Raw genomic sequence first — 20,344 nt, 5'->3', positions numbered from 1 at the left:
GTAGCTTTGAAAGTCATTGAGCTTTTCCTATTGTCGCATCTTTGCGCATGTGAAGATTGCCACTTTTCATTCACATGACCGTCCTCCAATCCTCTCCGGCCAAGAGAGCTCCCCCGTCGTCCCATCGGCAATCGCCTGTCCGCTTACGACTTCCACCAAAGTACAAACCCACCTGCCCTCTCTAAACCGAAATTCCACGTGCGAGACATGTGGTCTAATGACATCCCGGAAAAGCCCGTAAACATCCATATCGAAAGCCGCCTCCGCAAAGCCTGCTTTCGAGTAAACCGAGACACAGGTGTTCTTGATGTGTTGTCTATAGTTTGGACATCTTGTGGTGAGATTCCGGAGGGTGTCTAAGTATTGCGATGGACCCCTGTCTTTGGCACGAAAGGCCTTGCGTTCGGGGCCAGGGGAGTCGCTTTCGTGGATGAAGTCGTGGGCGAGGTTCTTCCAGACTGGAGAGTCGTTGCTGAAGTCTCGGTTGTTGATTGCGTCGACGAAGCTGTACCACATGCGTGAGAGGTTGGCTTCTATGAGCCAGGTCGGGTCGGACATTATTCTCCAGGTGCCGGTGCAGAAAAGGCTCGAAATAGCTTGTGGTTGTTCTCTCAACCTCTCAAGTCTCACGACATCATGCTGAAATATTTTCCAGATCGCTCTCCGTCCTGTCGTGCTCCATCTGCTGCTCTATGTCCCAGACCGGGTCTATGGCTTTCTTTGACAAGTTAGCTTGTTCATGGTGAAAGTATAGAGGTGAATGTTGATGGCAGGAGCGTGAAATGCGGTTAGGAAAGCACAGCCACAGGTGGCGTTCTCTGGAGACGTCAACATCTGGCGGCCTGCTTCCCTCAGATCCATCATCAACACTTGGATTTCATCAAACTCGAGCATGATAAGGAGAAAATTGCTGAAAACACTTTGACCTGTCACCTCACCACAAACATGGAAGTCCAACTCTACGTCTACGACCTCACTCGTGGGATGGCAAAGGCCATGTCGCAACAACTTCTCGGAATCCACATCGAGGCCGTCTATCACACCTCGCTGGTCTTCGACGGGATAGAATACTTCTTCGGAGCAGGAATTCAAACATGCTACGCAGGCACAACTCACCATGGGAAGCCCATAGAAGTCGTACCCATGGGAACCACCCAGCTGCCTATGGAAACAATCCTTGATTATCTGGAAAGCTTGAAAGAAATCTACACGCCTGAAAGCTACGATTTGTTTGCTCACAACTGCAACAACTTTACAAACGACTTTGCCATGTTTCTCGTTGGTAGAGGAATACCGGAGCATATAAAGAGTCTCCCCCGACGAGTTCTCGATACGCCGTTTGGGCAAATGCTCAAGCCGCAAATCGATGCCAGCATGCGATCTATCACTCAGGCTGAAGTTCCCGTCGAGAATAGACCTCAGGCTTCCGGAAGTGGCACATCGAGTGCTGCAGCAAGATCAAAGCAGGTGCCACCCGCGACGAATGGAGAAAGTCTAGCACCATCACTGAGATATGGCAAAGTCGTAAACCCCTTGAGCCTGAACGCCGTCCAGGAATACTTGGCAGAAGCATCGGATGCTGTCGTGACCATCTTCTTCACATCAGCAACATGCGCGCCTTGCAAATTGGCTTACCCCATGTTCGACAACCTTGCGGAACAACACCCAAACGCTCTATTTGCCAAAGTCGATATTAGCGAGGCCCAAGACGTCGCGATGCGGTATCAGATCAGAGCTACACCTACCTTCATAACCTTTTCGAAGGGAGCGAAGCAAGACGAATGGAGTGGCGCCGACCCTCAGCTGCTTAAGGTGAACGTCGAGCGGGTGATTAACGAGACATTCCCTCCTCATCGACATCTCACACTCAAAGTACCAACCCTGCAGTTTGGATCCATGCGACCAATTACTTACGCCAAAGTACCGCCGTTGGACAAATTGACGACAAAATTGGGAAACGCTGCCAGTCAACCAGAATTTGCCGAACTTCGGACGTTCGTGGAGAAGCGTAGCGACAGTCCCAAGGACGCCCCGGTGCCCGACCTCCACAAGATCTCAGGCACGTTTACATCCTCGGTGTTGTCCTTGCCTGTGGAGATTCGATTTGCTGCCGTCGACTTGCTGAGATGTGCCATGATCGATCCCCGAGTCAGTGGATACTTCGCTGAGGAAAACAAGCCCAAGACCATCCCCGCCCTCGTCAACCACGTCAACAATCTCAAAGACTGCCCTCACAATCTTCGACTGGTAACGATCCACCTAGCATGCAACGTCTTCGCATCGCCGCTGTTTGTGCGAGAGCTATTGACTGCCGAGGACGACTCAATAGCGCAGCTGATTCAACTGATAACTTCGTCTTTGTTGGACGCAACACATCCAACCGCCCGAATCGCAGCAGCATCTCTGGCATTCAATCTGGCAACATCCAATTACCGGACTCGCCGAGAAGAAGGGCAGGATGCTCTAGCTGAGGCTGAGCAGGTGGAACTTGCAGCATCATTACTGGAGACTTTGTCTGAAGAAGAGAACCCGGATGCTACGAAGGCTCTTCTGCTTGCCCTGGGATATCTCGTTTATTGCGCCCCTGAAGGTGGAGAGCTGTTCGACCTTTGTGCAGCGTTGGATGCCAAGGGAAAGGTAGAGGCATGCAAAGTAGAGGGAGGTATCGCAAAGGAAGTTGCGAGTCTGTTGTCGTAGATCGATAGAGACCTATAGACGAAGAAATGCATTCACGTGATACTGCAAGGATCCGCTTTAGCGTCGTGATCTACGCCAAATTTAGGGGTTCAGTGGCCGCGATTGACCGCGGGAGAGGGATGAACAGATACCACCTTGTCTCTCCATTCGCACTCGCCAAAATCTTTTCCCATCCTGCCTCCCTTCTCGTCGCTCCTTGAAAAGCCATCTACCTCGACATCGGCGATGATCTGACCTCACAACCCTCAACGACCACTTCATGTCCACCAGCAGCACAGGCACCCACCAAAGGCCGAATCTCTGGTCGTACGTGAGCTTTTCGTCGGCTCGTAACCGCGCATCCTCCCTCACATTCCCAAAGCGCGAAGATCGCGATCCGCACGAGAAACCAGACCGTCACAGACAAAGACCCGAGTCCATGCAGGAGAAACTGCAATCCGCGTGGATGAATCAAGGCACGAGGGCACGGTATATCAAGACCGGCTGCTTGATATTTTTCGTGCTTGCCATGCTATACTACATTGTACCAGGAGGACGATATGCGGGCTCAATAGTACCTGGCGCGGGCAAGTTCCCTGGTGGAGACGTTGCTAGCGATCCCTCAGTAGCGACTTCGAAATGCACGCGCAGCTACTCGAAAGACAAGCCCTTGATTCAATATGCGCTTATGATTGATGCCGGCAGCACCGGCAGCAGAATTCATGTTTACAAGTTCAACAACTGCGGACCTACACCAGAGCTCGAGGATGAAATCTTCGAGATGACGGCGAAGAAAGAGGGCGGATCTGGATTGAGCAGCTACAAGGGCGATGCTGAAGGTGCGGCTAAGAGCTTGGATGTGCTGATGGATGTTGCGGTGAAGAATGTGCCCGACAAATTGAAGGGCTGCACACCGGTCGCTGTCAAGGCAACGGCTGGTCTGCGGAAACTTGGTCCTGAGATGAGCGATGCGACTCTCAAGGCTGTGCGGAACAGATTGGAGACTCAGTACCCATTCCCAGTTGTTAGTGAAGAGAAGGGCGGCGTAGAAGTCATGGATGGCAAGGACGAGGGTGTGTACGCCTGGATCACCACCAACTATCTCCTCGGCAAGATTGGCGGTCCTGACAAGACTCCGACAGCCGCGGTGTTTGATCTTGGTGGTGGTAGCACCCAGATCGTGTTCCAGCCAACGTTCAAGGAAGCCGCAGACGGGGGTATGCCGGAGCAGATGCAAGAGGGTGATCACAAGTACGAGTTGAGCTTCGGCGGACGAGACTTCACGCTCTACCAACACTCATACCTTGGCTACGGATTGATGGAAGCACGAAACAACTTGCATCGTGTGGTTGTTGAGGGCATGTACGAGAACAACCAGGAGTCGACACTCTGGCTGAACAAGCCTGTGTCGAACCCGTGCTTTGGTATCGGAATGAGCAAGGAGGTTGAGGTGCCTCTGAGCGAAGGGCATCCTCTTGGCAAGACTGTCACTGTCAACATGACTGGCCCGCAAGTTGGAAGCCCGGCGCAATGCCGTGCGTTGGCTGAGAAAACCCTTAAGAAGGAAGCCGACTGCAAGCTTGCACCGTGTGCTTTCAACGGTGTCCACCAACCAAGCCTTGAGAAGACATTCTCTCGAGAAGATGTCTACCTCTTCTCCTACTTCTATGACCGCACCCAACCGCTCGGCATGCCGGAATCCTTCACCCTCAGAGAATTGAAGGATCTCACGGCACGAGTGTGCCAAGGCGGAGACGCATGGAAGGTCTTCCAGTCCGTTCCCGGAGCCATGGAAGAGCTCGAGGACCGACCAGAGACCTGCTTGGACCTGAATTTCATGTTGGCGTTGTTGCATACCGGCTATGAGATGCCAATCGACAGAGAAGTCAAGATCGCGAAGAAGATCAAGGGTAATGAGCTGGGATGGTGTTTGGGAGCGAGCCTGCCTCTGCTTAGCCAGACGTCGGGCTGGAAATGTAAAGTATCGCAGGTATCATAGACGGTGTTGGAGACGCAGCATATCTCGGCGTTCAGGAGCGGGTAGATTTGTGGAAAATAGATACCTTGGGAGGGGTCATCTCTGCAGTGTGGATGCGAGTTGAGCTACCGGAAATCATACATCGTAATGTCACTAAGAGGCCAATCGAGTCTCTCGAGTATGTGATTGCTGCTTACTCTCCATCTGTTCAGCGCTTGGAGCAATAGTTCGAAGGTCACGTGCGGTCTCACGGCCCGTGCCATGGTACCTGCAGTAGTCTAGTGGCTCCTCGAGAGCAAGCACCTTCCGCCTCCCACACTTTCACCCTCACATTTAACGCATTCAATTCTCCATCCTTCGCTCTCCTCCATACAACTTGCACAAATTCCATCGCTACACGGCACTGGGTCCTCTGCAGCTTCACGACCAAACGGATACACATCGCGGACGCGACATCTCACACCTGCGGTCCGCTTCCAACCGCATGCGATCGATTCACGGCTAGTTCGAAGCTCGAGTGAGCGAAGTGGCCGAACATGGGTTCCGAATCGCTGGCGTTCAAGGAATGGGTGAAAGCTGAAGAAATCCTCGAATCCTTTCCCATCGATGCAGGCTGCAAAGGCAGAGAGTTCGGCATCGACGTCGAGGACTATCTCAACTCTCTGCTCACCAACTCACAGACCCGCGAGCCGCTGCTACCAGCGCTTGGCGGACTACCTTTTGCTCTGAAGGATCACATCGACAAAGACCTTTACAACTTTCGGCAAGCGGGTATCACTCCTATATTTGTCTTCAGCGGACTTGAACTTGGCTGCCGGGACCGCAAGACTATCAGCAAAGACTCTCAGAAGTCTGTGCACATCCTCGACGAGGCATGGAGGGTCTACGATCAAGGTCGTGGTGATGATGCAGTAGTTGCGTTTGGCAAAGCCTGTATGTCAACTGATGAATTCGTGGAGTATGCGCGAGCGCTAATGTGAATTTAGGTACCTATCGAACTTCGCACATCACTCGATACCTGATGTTCTACCTCGCACAACAGGAGAAAGTCGAAGTTCAGGTCGCCCCATACAACGCTGCAGCACAGATCGCCCATTTGGACGAAAAAGATCTAACTCATGCTTCCGTTGGCTCCGCATCCATACTGGTCTTCGGAGTTGACCAGATCATCACGCACTTTGACTGGGAGAGTCAACGAGCTTACTTCGTCACACAGGATGCAGTCCTTTCCAAACTCGGCCTTACACACCCTCAATTTGTCGATCTTTGCCTACTGTCTGGATCCAGCATCCTCACAACCATGCCGGAGATTGACAACGACACCACGACTTCAAAGCTGACCGCTGCAAGAGCCATCCTCACTCGCGCTGGCAATGACGGCCACACGGCATGCCTGCAAGCAAAAGATGCTGAGTATCTGGATCTCTTTCGCAAGGCTAAGATGGCCGTGCAGCACATGGTAATCGTGACCATGAAGGGAGAATACAAGCCCCTAGACCCTGACAGTTCACCCTCCGACTTGCACGAGGTCATCAGCCATCGGCTTCCCGACGAGTTGATGACTTGGTTTCACTACGGCTTGATCGGCTCTCGAGTACTCAATTGGCGTGCACGGTCCGAAATATTCGAGACACCACCCTTAGATGGGGGCAGCTCCCAGGCATACAAGGACTTGGTCCAGGACAAGCTGCGGCCCATGCGATCACGATGCCTCGCTGTCCTGACAAAGTCTCTCCACCGATACTACACCAAGCAAGACGTCAGCCTTATCTGCTGGTTCAATGAGAACGACAAGAAAGCTTTGGGACTTCCAGACACGCCTTTCTCAGAGGTGGCAAAGGACGCTGAAAGCTGGCACGTCAAAGACAGCCTACTGAACCAGGCATCCCATGTCAAGAATATCGATCTCAACTCGTCTCCCATCCAGTACGCTATAACGCTGTTGTCAAACGAGTCGACAGCCAAGAAGACCGTAACGCGTCGCAAGGATGGAGAGCATTCGCTACTTTCGACTCAGTCAGAGCTACTTTCCAACATTCTCTGGAGATTCCTTCAAGATCGTGGGTACATCAACTCTGACCACACCCTCTCGGCATGGGGCAAGGCACTCATGGCTGCGTTCGAACGAGCAATCAGTGACAAGCTACTCGGAACTATCTCTCCGCCCCGGGAGGCCGAAGAAGCCATCTTTGTTGCGTTCGAGCTACTTCGCCTCGATGCGCTCAATTCGAAGCCCACGTTCCCACAGCCTCCCTACACTGGGTCGCCAATGCGTGGCACGGATGCAGACAAGGCGCACGTGAATCTCATCAGCCGTGTTGCATGCCTTGGCACTTTCAAACATCATGCCATCGGCTACACTGGTCCGTTATCGAGGCACCTGCTCGCATTCCATCAGGTGGCAGCCGCCGTGAGGAACACTCTTCGTGACCTCACAGAGGTGCATGCCTGCAACATGCTGCTCAGTGCGAGCGCAGACCGAGACCGCGAAGACGAGTACAGAAGCATAGCGGGAAGGATGCCATTTGGCAAAGAGCCTGATCTCGGCTTAGGATTGGTTGTTAAGAGCTTCCTCGACGAGCAGTCACAGGACCCGTCCCGGCGCGCGAATATCAAGAACTGGTTCAATCATGCGGAAGATATCGATGGTGATTTGGCGAAGGCGTGGAAGATGTGGGCTGCAGTAAGTTGGAAAGACCTCTTTCAAAAGGCTTTGGCTAATCAATGAACAGATCAACGCTGGTGTACAGGCTGCTGACAGCGCGATTGTCAGCTCTGAGTTGAAGAACACATTCCAGAACGCGGATGCTTGGCTGCAGCAGAAGCGACAGGCACCTCCAATCACCAATGGTACAAACGGGGCTTAGGGAGCTCACGTTCAGTCAGAAGATACGGAGATGCCTTCGCCACGCACCAAGCCCGTCACAATTGTCAGCTCACGGCCAAGAAAATCGTGAGGAAGGGTCGACATGTAGGAGGTGGATGGCTGCAGCACCGATGAGTTGATAACACTGAAGGAACATGCATTTCTTCAGTCATTCAGATAGCTCAAAGTCGTAGTGATAGGCTCTAGTATCCTACAGTACGTAGTGGTTAGTGAATATTGGATGCCTGAGGCAAGAAATCTCTCCGCGGCAATGCCAAGCCATATCCCGAGTCAAGTCCAACCCCATCTGCTGTGAATACCTTGACATCAACGAGACGATGCCAGCATGCCTCTCCAAGCGCTGCGGACGATAGCAAAGCCTCAGGTAATGTATTATTATCTGAATGATACGTACAGTCGCTCATGCTATCTCATAGAATGGCGTCGGGGCCTTCATCCTCCAGTGCAAACGCCTGGACTTTCACTACTGCGACTGGGCCGGCAGCAGCAGAGGAATGAAGTCAGTCCTCACCTCGACACGCCACCACCCAACCATATACTGACCTTCCATCAAACAGCGACTTCATCAAAAACAAACTTCCCCTCTTCGCGCGCCAAAACCCCTCGATCGAAATCTCCGTCTCCCCTCGCCCCGGCCGGCACCCCGTCGTCATCGGACACTACATGAACGGACGCACGAAGCCGATTTGTGTGAGGAATTTGCATGAGTTGCAGGTTCTGAATAAGGTGGCACTGTTGAAGGAGGCGAGTGGGGAGAAGTTGAAGAGGGTTACCAAGCCTGTGAGGAGTTTGAATGAGAGCGTTAGGGGGGTTTGGAGTCCGTTTCATGGGAGGGAGCAGTACAGAGTGTAGAGGAGAAGAGAAGGCGAAGAAAGGGAAAAGGGTGGATATCTTGGGTGTATATTGTATGATGCATTGGGAGGCGTTAGGATGGGTTTGATTGATACCCGGAATGGAAGATATTGAAGAGTTCTGAACCGAGATCATTTCTTGCTATCTATGGACGACATATTGACAAGGAGAAAAGCAGCGCTGAGACTATCAACACGGCATTGAAAAGCAGAAGGGGTATCTCCAACAATCATCACAACGCATCCATCGAGCAATCGCACTCGCACTGAGAACATCCACATCAGAAGAAATAAACCACAGCAGCCTTGGCCGTCAAGCCAAAAAGAATCACACTCGAAGTCGCAAACGCCGCAAACCGCCGCATGATGATATTCGTTTGGGCCTGGATCAAGCTGTGCACGACTCGAACGCCAACGTACGCCCACGCAAGAGTAACAGTCAAGCCGTCAGAGACCTCGAGAAATGTCAATGCCAAAGCGACCGCGAAGAAGACGGTTGGTTGTTCGTGTAGATGATTGAAGTTCTCGGCGGGCCAGTTTCGATGTCGAGGGATTTGCTTTTCGAGTTCGGCTTTGGTTCTGCATGAGAAGGACTATGAGCTGAATGCGATCGCTCTGGAAGGGGAAGTGCTGGGGGCTTACACTGTTGGTGGCATCTGGACGTTGTACTTGGAGATGTCGGGCAGGCGGTATGAGTACCTGGGAGCGGTCAGTGATTGTCAAAGAGAACCGACGATGTGGAAAACGCACATCCAGAACTCCATGGAAAAAGTCCACAAGGCCATCGCAATGACCGGGCCCACGAGAGGTGCGTTGGAGACCGCCATTGTCGTCGACACAAGAGTCTCACTCGTCTCGGACTCTTCAGTGCACACAGGAAGTCAAGTTCGCCAGGTAAAAGAAGAACGACGACGACAACGACGATCGGGCAGCAACCCAACCCGACGACGACGCCAAAAACTCAATCCACCAACCTCCCCACTTTCAGGCCGTCTGTCAAGAAAACCCACGAGTTATATACGAACTTCCAACCGAACCATTCCCAATTCTCCGTCACCGTACAACTACCTATCTGGACTCTCGGCACCGGGAAGCAAGCTTCTTGCTATACAGCGGAACTTCTCCCGTGCCGTGCGAAGCCCTCGTGCATGGAGGGCGTTGGCTGAAACTTAACACTGCCACTGACCACTGCCATGCACTCACCGAATCCGTCTACGACGATGTAACAACCATCGTGACGATCGGTGGTCCACATGTCGATGTGAAGAGAATTCTGGGATTTGTGCGCAGATGTCAGTGAGCCCTCCCACGTGTGTGCGGTGAATGTGGACCGCGGAGGATTCCGATCTGCCCTAAGAAGTTGTTACGGTAGTGTGGTACGTGGCATGTGAAGGCGTCGATGGTTACACAGAGTCAGTAGTGGTGGTAGGTAGGGTTATGGGGATTTGTTCCGCGAATCTCTCTCGTGAGGAATTCCGGTGGATTGAGAAGGATAGGGCAGGGCAGGGTGTTGGATTAGTATGGAAATGGAGACGGGAGAAGATTGCGAGATCAGTAATAAGGTACTTGCACCAGAAGAGAAGACCTGCTACTACTGAGAGGAGCAGCATTGAGGATGGAAGACTTTCATGTGCTGCTGTGGACGAGACTCTTGTTCTGTGTTCTCATCATCGCCAAACGTTATCCTGTCACGCAATGCGATGCAAACCTGGCTTCCATCTGTCATCTGCTCATGAAACTTATCACTCCTCCATCAAGACTTTCTGATGATATCGTCAAGATCCCCAACCCCCAGGAACACCCCCACCACCCGTCGTCCTCGCAGGCCCCGCCGGCGTCCAGTGATACCCACTCCAGAACGTCTGCGGCCAGGGCTCCGTCGCAGTGGTATACGCAATCGTGCTCGAAGCAATCGGCATGGACCCATTCGTTCTCTTCGCACTGGCGTCATAGAGCGCCTGGATATCCGCATTCCACTGCTCGAGCACGGGGCGCAGGATCCGGCGATCGTACGTCAACATGCCGTTGACCTCGCCCTCGACGTCGGTCGTCTGCGTCCACACGGCGCCCGCGCACGAGTACAGCTCCACCTGCGAGAGCAGCTCGTTCAGCAGGAAGTGGCCGCGGTAGTTCCACGTGTCGAGCGTCTGGTCGATTTCGTACGTCTGATTGATCGTGTTGATGGCCTCCTGGACTTTCCAGAGGTGGTCTGCGGAGACGTTGTGCCCGGTGCCGCCGAACTCGCCCTGGAAGCCGATGCGGCTCGGGTCGAAGGGCGACGAGTTGATGCTGTACCACGGCGTGCCGCACTGCGGGTTCGCGTAGTGGTGGTTGTCGCTGAAGTCGCCGGCCCCGTGGTCGTACCAGCCTGTGACGGAGTCGATGATGCGCGTGGGGTCGAGCTCGCGGACGAGGTCGGTGAGTGCGAACTCTGGGTAGTAGGAGGTGATTTGGCCCCAGCCTTCGTTGTAGATGACCCAGCTGAAGATGGAGGTGTAGGAGCGGAATTGGGTGATGAGGACTTCGAGCTGGCGCTGGAACTCGGCTTGTTGGGCGTCGTCGGGGAGGATGGTTTCCGTGGTGCAGTTGGCGAGGGTGCGCGATTGGGAGGGGCGGAGCGCGGGCATGTCTTGCATGACGAGGATGCCGATTTCGTCGGCGGCGGCGTAGAAGAGCGGGGGTTCGACTTTGATGTGCTTGCGGAGCATGTTGTAGCCGATCTTCTTCAGGGTGCGGATGTCATAGGTCATGGCTTCGTAGGTGGGTGGTGTGTAGAGTCCGTCTGGCCAGTATCCTGGACGACATCAGTAAGGGAACGCTTTGTTGCTGTAAGGGATGTTCTTACCTTGATCAAGGGTACCCATTGTGAAGATGGCATCACCATTCAATGTGATCCTTTGAACGCCATTAACTTCCTCTCGTCCAACGGTTCTGAAACCAGTGTAGCTGGTGACATCGTCCGAGCCCAACTTGATCTCAATGTCGTAGAGGTTTGGATCGCTGGGTGACCAGGTCTTGGCCCCATTCACCTTGAATGTGATGGGAGAGCCCGTCGTGCCACTGTGCCTGGCTACGACATTGCCTCCATTCCCGCCATTGCCACCGTGGCCGCCGTGACCTCCATGGCCCCACTGGAACCCATTATCGCTGTAGCCTCCGTAGCCTGGTGGTCCTCCCTGGCCTGGAGAACCACCATGGCCTCCATCGTCCTTGGCTCTCTCCTTGACTGTGATTTCTACAGTGGAGCTAGCGTTGCCAGAACTCGTCACGGTCATGTTGACATTGCCGCCAGCATCTCCATTGACGTTGATCGCGGTGATGTGGTTTGTTGGGGCGGATTCGATCCATACGCTCTGCCAGATACCACTGCAAGGTCGGTAGAAGATGTGGGATGGGTTCAGAGTCTGCTTTCCAATTGGGATGACATATGGATCACTGTCTGTTGGGTCATGAACGAAGACCAGCCTTATCATAATTAGTCTTCAACCCTCAATCTTCATGTTTCTGTAACTCACAGCTCGTTCTGACCACCTCGGTTGAGGTATGGAGTAACATCCACCGAAAACGCAAAGTAGCCTCCACGATTGAAAGTGGCGTTTTGTCCATTCACAAAGACCGTCGTCTCATAATCCACCGCACCAAAGTTCAGCAGCACTCGCTCACCAGTCCAGTTGCGAGGGACTTCGAACGTGGTCTGGTACCACGAGTAGAGCACATCTTGGCCTTGAATGCCGGACAAGCCACTCTCGAGACAGAATGGAACCAGGACTTCTCTTGGCAGTGTCTGGTTGAATGGAGGGCTGTTCACAGCATCCAAGTTGCTAGCATTGGAGTATGTCCAGATGCCGTTCAAGCTCTGCCATTGGGATCGAGCGAGCTTTGGTCTTGGGTATTGCGGCCATGGGTCTGTTCCTACTTCGTACGTCCACGGCGTGTCGAGAGGAGGAGTCTGCACCGAGTACCGTGTGGAGGCATTGGCGGCCTGGCGAGGGAACTTGAGGGCACTGGCACCCAATGCCCCCGAAAGGATGGCGGCGTATGAATGGAAATGCATTTTCTACTGCTGCTGAGAGAGAAGAAGCAAAGAAGATGGAAGTGAGAGAGGACAGGCACCTACATATTAATGCGAGAAGGACCGTACTCGCAACCAACCCTGCTCCTTCTGGAGATTTTGGCTGGAGGTGGTGTTGCAGCAGCAAGCACATGTCCCGCAACGATGACCCCATGGGGCGCCGTCGACTCCACGAGCGTGCAGGCAATAGCGTCAAGGAGAGGCAGGATCCTTGTCCATCTTCATTTCCAGCGGCCGTTGGATCCTGTGACGAGACGGCGAGCAGACCTCCTCCACCTCCCGCGTGGGCCTGCTGCAGCAGAGAGTGGGTTTTTGGTTTGACGCTGTTGCCAAGCGAGCAGATCAGCCCTTGGCGGAGGTCTTATCGAGGTCTGTCTGTCCACTTCGGCCACCTTCCCCTCACTGCCTGATGACCTGCCACAATCCTGCCCGATGGCAAACCTGCTCGCTCGGGATGCCGGGTTTCCCGGTTCGCAACTCGTCGAACCAGACGACAACCATGCGGTCGCGGAGATTTGGCGGCCATCGGAAGGATCACGATCAGCGTCGAGCTCGAAGTTTTACCTTTTGCTCTCCAACAATCCCAAGATGGGACGCCGTACAACATCGCATGCATCATCGGCGGTGCGACGTTCGCAGCTCAGGATTCCATTACGTCCGTCGACTGCCATACCACTCCTGCCAAGACCGCAGGCGTGCTGCATGAGAGGATGCTGTGAATCGAGTGACCACGCGACGCGGTGCACGCGTTGACTTTGGCTCTCGTACCTGACGATCCACAACCGAAACCCATGACGCGCATGGGAGAGCTCTTCCCGTCCAAGCTGTGCAAGCAATCCTGGTTCAGTTAATGCTGTGAAAGACGGAAAGTCTGCAAGAGAGAAGGGGCAAAGACGCAAGGCATCGCGTGCAGAATAATGCAAGAGCATGATATGGTACCGCGTGGTTCAACGTGTCTGGGCTGTGCGACGTTGAGTAGAACAGCGGTCAGAAGACAGAGTCGACCTCACGCTGGGTTTTTACGAGTGTACGACGCATTCCATGCGCCATGATAGTGACAGCGGCCTCACAGCGAAAACAGAGGGCTTTCAGGTTGGTACCAAGTATGCAACAGCAGACATGAAGTCGCAAACCGCCGAGCTTCGTCTATTGACTCCCTAGCATTGCCTACATCAGGCTACAAATGCGATTTAGGTATTACGCTTACAGATCCAATCCAATCCCGGGATCACGATCCTCCCTACTCGACAGGACAAGCAAGATCAAACCGCGAATCTTCAAGATCCGGCTCCATCGTGCTGAAGGAAATCTCATTCGGATCCGCCTTCGCATCAAGACAAGCCAGAGACCCTCACTCCTGATGTGTCCTGAACCCGGAATCCATCATATGCCGTGGCTGCACACTCGAATCTAACTCGTGCGTCATTGCCGAAGCACTCAGTTCGTGCGGATGAGATGCAAACCCTTGGCTCCTATGGAACACCGAGGGCTTGAAGTCATATCCTCCTTCCGGCTTTTGTGGTGTCTCTGTGCTGGGAGCGGACGTTCTGTTTTGATCTGGCTTACTCTGCTTCTTCCACAACAGCAGGATAGCCGCGATCATTCCAAGCAAGGCCAAAGCAACCACCGCGGTTCCGACTCCTATACCAGCTTTTGCCCCCGTCGACAGTCCGGTATTGTGGTCCGTTGCTGCAGCAGTAGGACTCTGCGGACTTACAGCCGCCGTAGCAGTTGCCGACCCAACCACAGTCGTCGACATCAAGCTATTCTGAGACGTCTGAGCAGTCGGCATGCTCGTTGCGGCACTCGACTTCCTCGTCATCGCACCCGTCACACTTCCCACCGTCGTCGTAACACCCGGCGTGAGCGCCTTGTCCACTGGCCCAGGAAACTGATCAGGTGTCCATCCAATCTGAAAAGACAAGCGGTCCACCGGATTCGAACAATCCACGCCATTAGTCCCATCCGTCGTCCGTCCACAACAACTCCAGACCCCGTCTCCATCTCCTTCGTCGTAAACAACATCCGCGCCTACTAACAGCGTCCCCCGATCGTTGCAATCCCGTCGACAGAGCGGATCGTCGAAGTTGGATTTGTGCAGCCGCCGAGGTAGAAGGACGAATATAGCGGTGAATGTGAAGACAGGGAGTGGCAGATGGAGTTCGCACCGCACGTATCGCCAGCTACGCAGCAGAGTTGTGTGCCGGAAGTGGAATTGTAATAGCCTGGCTCGCTCGGTGGGCGGCATCGTTCGGTGTGGTTGCACGAAGAACGTGTAGGACGAGGTGGCGTGAAGGGAGATATTGATCCAGTTTTAAGCGCCTGCAATCATGCGGCGTAGTTCTAATTCAGGGTCGCTGATCAGGCTGCGGCAGATTTGGATGCGGGCTTTTGACCAATGCGAGTGTGTTACAGGCGCCCATGTTGTGTTTACAGATGGGGCTGCATCTCTCGTACTCACGCGCTCGCTTGCCTACTGCAATGATGTGGCCACTGATCGTGGTCATATTTTGACGAAAGTTATACCTACCTGTAGCGAAACCTCCAACAAATCTATTGGTAATGCTTTCGAATCAATGAGAGGGTGTCTTGAGTACGAAGTGTGGAGTTGAACGATCTCAGCCTTTCAAATGTCGATCAGGAGGTCGTGGTGGACGGACGTAAAGAGTGAAAAGGCCCCGATGTCAAGTACGACCATGCACAGGTGCATAGAATTGATTACGATTCCAGCCACGGCCAAACTAAAGCAACACACAGAGCTGGGAATCGCCTCTCCGACATACTGCTCCTCCCTACTCTCCAGGACAAGAAAGCTCAAACAACGGATCCCCCAAATCCGGCTTAATCGAACTAAAAGAAATCTCCCCCGGATCCGCCTTCGCATCATCCAGCGTAAACCACCACGTATCCACACTCCCCAGCAACCGACAAGCGACCTGATCCCAATACTTCTTCGCATTCTCGACAGAAGCCACCGCGAGCCCAGACTTCGGCCCAGCAACCGGCCAGCCCGTCTCCGTGACGTGAACAGGTTTCCCCTGCGAGACGGCGACGGTCTTGTTGTACGAGTCGAAGAAGAGCTGTCCGGCGTTCGAGATGGTGTTTTCGTGCTCTTTCTCGTAGTAGGGGTAGCCGTCCATGCCGAGCCAGTCGACGGCTTTGGTCACTGCGAAGTTACTCTCGTTTACCCATGCCGTCCACGTATCTACATGTGTGATCTTCGCCCCGGATGCAGGCGTGTCCTTGATTGCGTCGCGGAGTTGCTGGATGTATTGCACCAGCGTGTCAGGGGAGGCGCCGATGCCTGCTTTGTTTGCGATGCCGGTGGGTGTAATTCGATATAGGTCTTCTGAGCCGCAGGAGATGGCGTCGATGAGAGAGGTGAACTTCTCGCCGTGTTGGGTGATGGCTGCCTTGAGGGCGGTGAGTTCATTGTTGAAGGCGTCCTGGCCGGCGCTGGCCCAGAGGCCGAGCAGCAGGCGGGTTTGTGTGGATATGGCGGCGGGGATGGCTACTGTTGGGTCCTGATCATATCACTTAGCACAACCTCATAGAATGCATCCTCGAGTGAGCTTACGCTGGCAGTATTCGGCTGAATCATCGTGAACAGCCGGATGGAGGTGAAGGGCCCGGTGCCTGGTAGGTTCTTGATCTTGTTGAACTCGGCTTCGAAGTCTTGCTGTGATTTGGGTCCCTTTGGACCTATGCCTCCCGAATTGAAACCTCGGATTGCTTGTGCTGCTGCACTGCCGATGAGGGCGAGGAGGAGGAGGAGGAGGAGGAGGAGGAGGCGCATGTTGTTCGTGTCAATATCTGGGAGTATGGGTGAGGGCAACGAACGATTCTCGTTAGCGACAGATTTGGAAACGACAGTGATGTTGTTCTGAGGAAGGAGCGGAACCTGATGACGACGAACTGCTTCACTTTGTGAAGAGTCAACCCAGACGTCCGGAGTTCGAGTATGGACACGTTGATCCCTGTGCTGTCGCTCCATTTCGAGACAACAAAAGCAAGGATATGAACTCTCTTGAGGCCGGAAGTATTCAATACGATCTGACATCCTCTCAACTCCACCCAACAACATCACAACCTCTACGCAGACGTCGCCGCCCTCAAAGCCGTCGGCCTCCTCGTCTCCGTAAACGTCTCCGGCCACAAAAACGCCCTCTCCTCGTTCTGCGGCGTCAGCGCCTTGAACGCCGGGATCGCCTGCTTCGAACTGACCCTCCGCCACATATTCGCCCGGGGGTTGAACTTGGCTGGCAGACCTTCGCCTTTCGTCTTGGCTTCGTCAAGTTTGGCGATTCGCATGATTTCGCGCTGGATGTCGGCGAAGCTGTCGTAGGGGATGTGTTCGATCTTCTTCTCGATGCAGTAGTTTTCGAGGGCGAGGCCGCGGCGGGCGAAGAGGACGTCGGATTGGCCGGCTGCTGCTAGGTCGGAGATGCCGTCGCCGATGAAGCTGGATGTTTATCAGCAAGTTTGGTGTGGAGAGTGGGACTGGTGGACTTGGACTTACACAACCATAGGTATCGTCCCATCCTCACTCTCGATCTCCGCCCGCCTCTTATACTCATCAATACTTAACGCCTTATCATGTCCCAATGGCGTATTATGCCTCCACACCGGCTTCCACGCATGCCCTTCCTTGTCAATCTCCGCATCATTCGCCACAATCTCAATCCCACTACTCGCCTCCTCTCCCAAGAAATGATCCAGCACCCTCCTCAACACCGGCTTCAACCCCGCTGAGATGACATTAAACGGGATATTGTTATTCCGACAAAAGGCATGGAACTGAAGGAAGTCTTTATCGATCTCAAGACCGTCTTCTAAAGCTCTGAACCCATCCTCAAAGGGTACGTCGAGCGATGCCCACATATCCTCGGAGACTTCGCGGAAACTGCGCTCGCCGGATTTGATTTGCGATTCGAGGAGGGCGCGTTTTTCGGGGCCGCAGCCGAAGGTCTCGAAGAGGATGTGGCCGGTGTCTTGCATGAAGATTGTGCCGTCGAAGTCTAGGGTGCGTTTTGTTTAGTAGGGTTTTCGGAGTGGTGGAGTTCTGGGAGGGGACGTACCTGAGAAGCAGACTATTTTTCGCTTCGTTCCCATGTTGGACGCATCTGGGAGTTGTTGGGAGGTTGGCTGTTTGGTTTGTTGGGGAGGTTCCTGTGCGTGGATCGCCATTGTTGCTGGTGTTCTTGCTGGAAAGAGAAATTGTGGTAGAGACAAGGACAATGTGATTGAACAGCAGAGAAGAGAGGATAGTAGAGTGAACGCGTAAAATCTGGCTTGAATCCCTTCTGACGTTTTTCGAGATCAGAGTGCCTAAAAGTGGCTCTTTCACGAGATAGTGTGTGCTGTGGGTAGAGATAGAGGAAGCTAAAATCACCTACCTACTGCTTGATCTCAACGATCGTGATGGCCCAAGGCCGCGATCAGACAGACGACAAAGACATTGCTTCTTCTCTGGAGAAGATCCAGTGTTCGTATCGTTCTGGCCATGTGAGAACGTAGCAATGCATGCTTGATGGACGAGTAGAAAGGGTTGTGCAGGCCACAAAGTCTCGTCCCAACCGAAAAGCCATGATGTATGCAGTTGAAGGAGGATGGATGGGATGAAGTCAGAAGAGTGGATTTTCGCAAGCCAACGTGGGCCTCCACGGCTTCCAGTCACATCCGGAGAATCCCCACGGTGCCACCTCCATCGACAAAACATAGACATCGAGGTTGCTTCATCAAGATCGTGGAGTGCTTTTCCTGGCTATTATTTGCCCGCGTTGGGTGTCCTTTGGATGGTATACTTGTCGCGCGATAAGAGGTGCATGGAGATGCCGCGATGCTATGCGACAGTCGGTTCCTCGGGACTTGTGGCATTCGCGCCTGGCAAATCGCCAGGCGGCGCGAGACGGCGAGTATGTTGTAGCACGAGTACTGATGTTTAGCAGGGTCGGTTAGAGGATGTGTTTCCTGCAGAAGAGGGGAGTGCAAGGCCAAGTCGCCTGCGTGCGGCTGAATGTTGTTCAAGCTTGATTGTGTTGGTATTGGCGGCAAGATCTTTCGGAAAACAGTGAGGACTGCGTCTCAATCTGCTCGCTGGCGGCTCATAGAACCAGTGTAAGAGGTAGGAGTATTGGACAGTCTTCGTGGTCGTCTTTCGCTCCATTCTCCGGCATGTCTCGCCAGCCACTTCCTTCAGCGACGCCGAGGGGGACGACGCCATGCGAACCCGGAGCCGTTTCCAGTTTGCATTTTGGTCCTGAACAGCCTCCGCGCCGAAAGGTTGGTATGAGATGTGTGTTCAGACGATCGGCCAAAAGCTGAACAGAAGATCACAGCAAGAAGGTCGAAGGAGTGGCACACGTCCGATCAAGAACGCCGCTCGCCAACAGGAAAAACAACAATTGGTCGTGGCGCGGGTCCAGGAGATTGAGATATCACGGCCCTTACTGCAAAGCTCATTGCCGGACTCAGATGAGCTCGATACGCAACTGTTCGCCGACTTCTACGAGACCTACTTGCCGGCCACCATCTCTCCTTGGCGGCAGATCACATACCTGCGTGCAATGGCCGAGACTGTGCCTGGGACCAAGCTGCTCAAGTTGGCGAAGAGGACGATGGGCCTGGCACACGTTGGAGCATTGAGCCATAATGAGCGCATCCGCCATGAGAGTCGGATTGCATATGGGCGTCTGCTGGGCATGCTCAATTCCTCACTACGCATGGCTGGCACTCAGAAGGATGTTGGGAGCCACGTTCGCGGTATCGTCTCGACAATGGCTCTGATGACTCATGTCAATGATCATGTACGGCAATTGTCGGACGATGGCAAGACTGATGACTGTTGGGTCCTTCATCTTGAGACCGCGCAGCACCTGCTCACGCTGCAGGGGCCCCAGCATCTGGACGCTGACCAGACCTTGGATAGGGGCTTGATCCGCCACATTTGTTACAATGGTTTCTTCCTCGCTCTGGCGAAGCGCAAGGCTTGGACTGTACATCCCGCCTGGCTTCAGATTAAATCCAAAGGACTGGCCGAATTGTTGACAGTTTTCGGTGCGCTCCCGACCCTTCTCGAGCGGACTGATCATGCTTTGTCGACTGGAGGATCGGTGACGCAGCTCCTAGACCACGTGTCTCGCCTATATATCATCGCCAACCATGCTCAAGGTCTCTTCCCTCAACTCCAGGAGCCTCCAAGCGTAGGTGTGACGCAGGCTCAGCGGTTGAGACCTAACACAGAAGAGGTGGTGGTCATGGCAAGCTCTTCTGTCTTCCCCAAAGTGTACGCTCCGATGTCCGAGGTGGACGCCAATCAGTTCGTATGCACTGCGATCTTGTCACTCGTGGTCCAGTGCACCATTCTGCGCATCTGGTTCCTATGTCCCGATACCACCATGCTCGTCCCGTCTGAACTACAGCGGAAGATCGAGCAAAACGCTGACCAACTGGCCCGTCGACTCTGCAAAGTCATCCTGTCGTTCACACAAACGGACCGCGTGGTGCCTGCTTTGATCGTTCGATTGTGCCTCACGCTGGCATACCATGTCTTTGAGCAACAGAAGGCGACTGCAGAGATGGGCTGGTGTCATGCTTGCCTGGTGGCAAATCAGGCCAGACTGGACCGCGTCCTCCATAGCAATCCTCATAGTCTGTGCAAAGTAGGTGCTGTTCTGCCGGGAATTGCTGAAGCTGGTCGATATGGAGATGCTTTCGATCCTCGCGCCTTTACTGTCAGAGATGACAGAGACTCGGGACACGATATCATTCCGGATGCCCGATGTCCTGCAGCCATCTTCGGCGCTGATAAGGAGTCTTAGCGGATAGCAGCGTGTTCGTGATGAGAGAGTTCGCGAAGTGCTGAGTCTGTTGACTGGAGG

At 53.8% G+C, this 20,344-nt stretch overlaps 9 protein-coding genes across 9 annotated transcripts; 4 read left to right on the top strand and 5 right to left on the bottom strand.

Moving 5' to 3' along the window:
• Window positions 1–945: 945 nt before the first annotated feature.
• M409DRAFT_53565 (uncharacterized protein) lies at window positions 946–2,697 on the top strand (the record flags this gene model as incomplete). The annotated part of the gene is made up of 1 exon (XM_033812410.1): window positions 946–2,697. One exon carries the CDS (start codon window positions 946–948, stop codon window positions 2,695–2,697), a length of 1,752 nt encoding a protein of 583 aa, XP_033669170.1.
• Window positions 2,698–2,956: 259 nt separating this feature from the next.
• Window positions 2,957–4,675, top strand: M409DRAFT_65741 (uncharacterized protein; the record flags this gene model as incomplete). Its single annotated transcript, XM_033816644.1, has 1 exon — window positions 2,957–4,675. One exon carries the CDS (start codon window positions 2,957–2,959, stop codon window positions 4,673–4,675), a length of 1,719 nt encoding a protein of 572 aa, XP_033669169.1.
• Window positions 4,676–7,866: 3,191 nt separating this feature from the next.
• M409DRAFT_21716 (uncharacterized protein) lies at window positions 7,867–8,393 on the top strand (the record flags this gene model as incomplete). The annotated part of the gene is made up of 3 exons (XM_033805989.1): window positions 7,867–7,905; window positions 7,958–8,040; window positions 8,099–8,393. 3 exons carry the CDS (start codon window positions 7,867–7,869, stop codon window positions 8,391–8,393), a joined length of 417 nt encoding a protein of 138 aa, XP_033669168.1.
• A 280-nt stretch (window positions 8,394–8,673) lies between these two features.
• Window positions 8,674–9,219, bottom strand: M409DRAFT_65732 (uncharacterized protein; the record flags this gene model as incomplete). Its single annotated transcript, XM_033816640.1, has 3 exons — window positions 8,674–8,971; window positions 9,035–9,091; window positions 9,143–9,219. The coding sequence occupies 3 exons, from the start codon at window positions 9,217–9,219 to the stop codon at window positions 8,674–8,676; spliced, it is 432 nt and encodes a 143-aa protein (XP_033669167.1).
• Window positions 9,220–10,167: 948 nt separating this feature from the next.
• M409DRAFT_21714 (glycoside hydrolase family 2 protein) lies at window positions 10,168–12,446 on the bottom strand (the record flags this gene model as incomplete). Its single annotated transcript, XM_033805988.1, has 3 exons — window positions 10,168–11,186; window positions 11,238–11,857; window positions 11,908–12,446. 3 exons carry the CDS (start codon window positions 12,444–12,446, stop codon window positions 10,168–10,170), a joined length of 2,178 nt encoding a protein of 725 aa, XP_033669166.1.
• A 1,369-nt stretch (window positions 12,447–13,815) lies between these two features.
• Window positions 13,816–14,712, bottom strand: M409DRAFT_53560 (uncharacterized protein; the record flags this gene model as incomplete). Its single annotated transcript, XM_033812409.1, has 1 exon — window positions 13,816–14,712. One exon carries the CDS (start codon window positions 14,710–14,712, stop codon window positions 13,816–13,818), a length of 897 nt encoding a protein of 298 aa, XP_033669165.1.
• Window positions 14,713–15,256: 544 nt separating this feature from the next.
• Window positions 15,257–16,260, bottom strand: M409DRAFT_21713 (glycoside hydrolase family 17 protein; the record flags this gene model as incomplete). Its single annotated transcript, XM_033805987.1, has 2 exons — window positions 15,257–15,988; window positions 16,042–16,260. The coding sequence occupies 2 exons, from the start codon at window positions 16,258–16,260 to the stop codon at window positions 15,257–15,259; spliced, it is 951 nt and encodes a 316-aa protein (XP_033669164.1).
• Window positions 16,261–16,556: 296 nt separating this feature from the next.
• M409DRAFT_36458 (uncharacterized protein) lies at window positions 16,557–17,486 on the bottom strand (the record flags this gene model as incomplete). The annotated part of the gene is made up of 2 exons (XM_033810559.1): window positions 16,557–16,926; window positions 16,984–17,486. Coding segments are annotated over 2 exons (873 nt in total), but the record flags the coding sequence as incomplete, so codon positions are not given.
• A 1,271-nt stretch (window positions 17,487–18,757) lies between these two features.
• Window positions 18,758–20,284, top strand: M409DRAFT_21711 (uncharacterized protein; the record flags this gene model as incomplete). Its single annotated transcript, XM_033805986.1, has 1 exon — window positions 18,758–20,284. One exon carries the CDS (start codon window positions 18,758–18,760, stop codon window positions 20,282–20,284), a length of 1,527 nt encoding a protein of 508 aa, XP_033669162.1.
• Between the last annotated feature and the right edge of the window lie 60 nt (window positions 20,285–20,344).

The sequence above is a fragment of the Zasmidium cellare genome (genome assembly GCF_010093935.1).
Source record: "Zasmidium cellare ATCC 36951 unplaced genomic scaffold M409scaffold_13, whole genome shotgun sequence".
NCBI classification, from domain to species: Eukaryota; Fungi; Ascomycota; class Dothideomycetes; order Mycosphaerellales; family Mycosphaerellaceae; genus Zasmidium; species Zasmidium cellare.
This window is presented reverse-complemented; position numbering and strand designations above follow the sequence as displayed.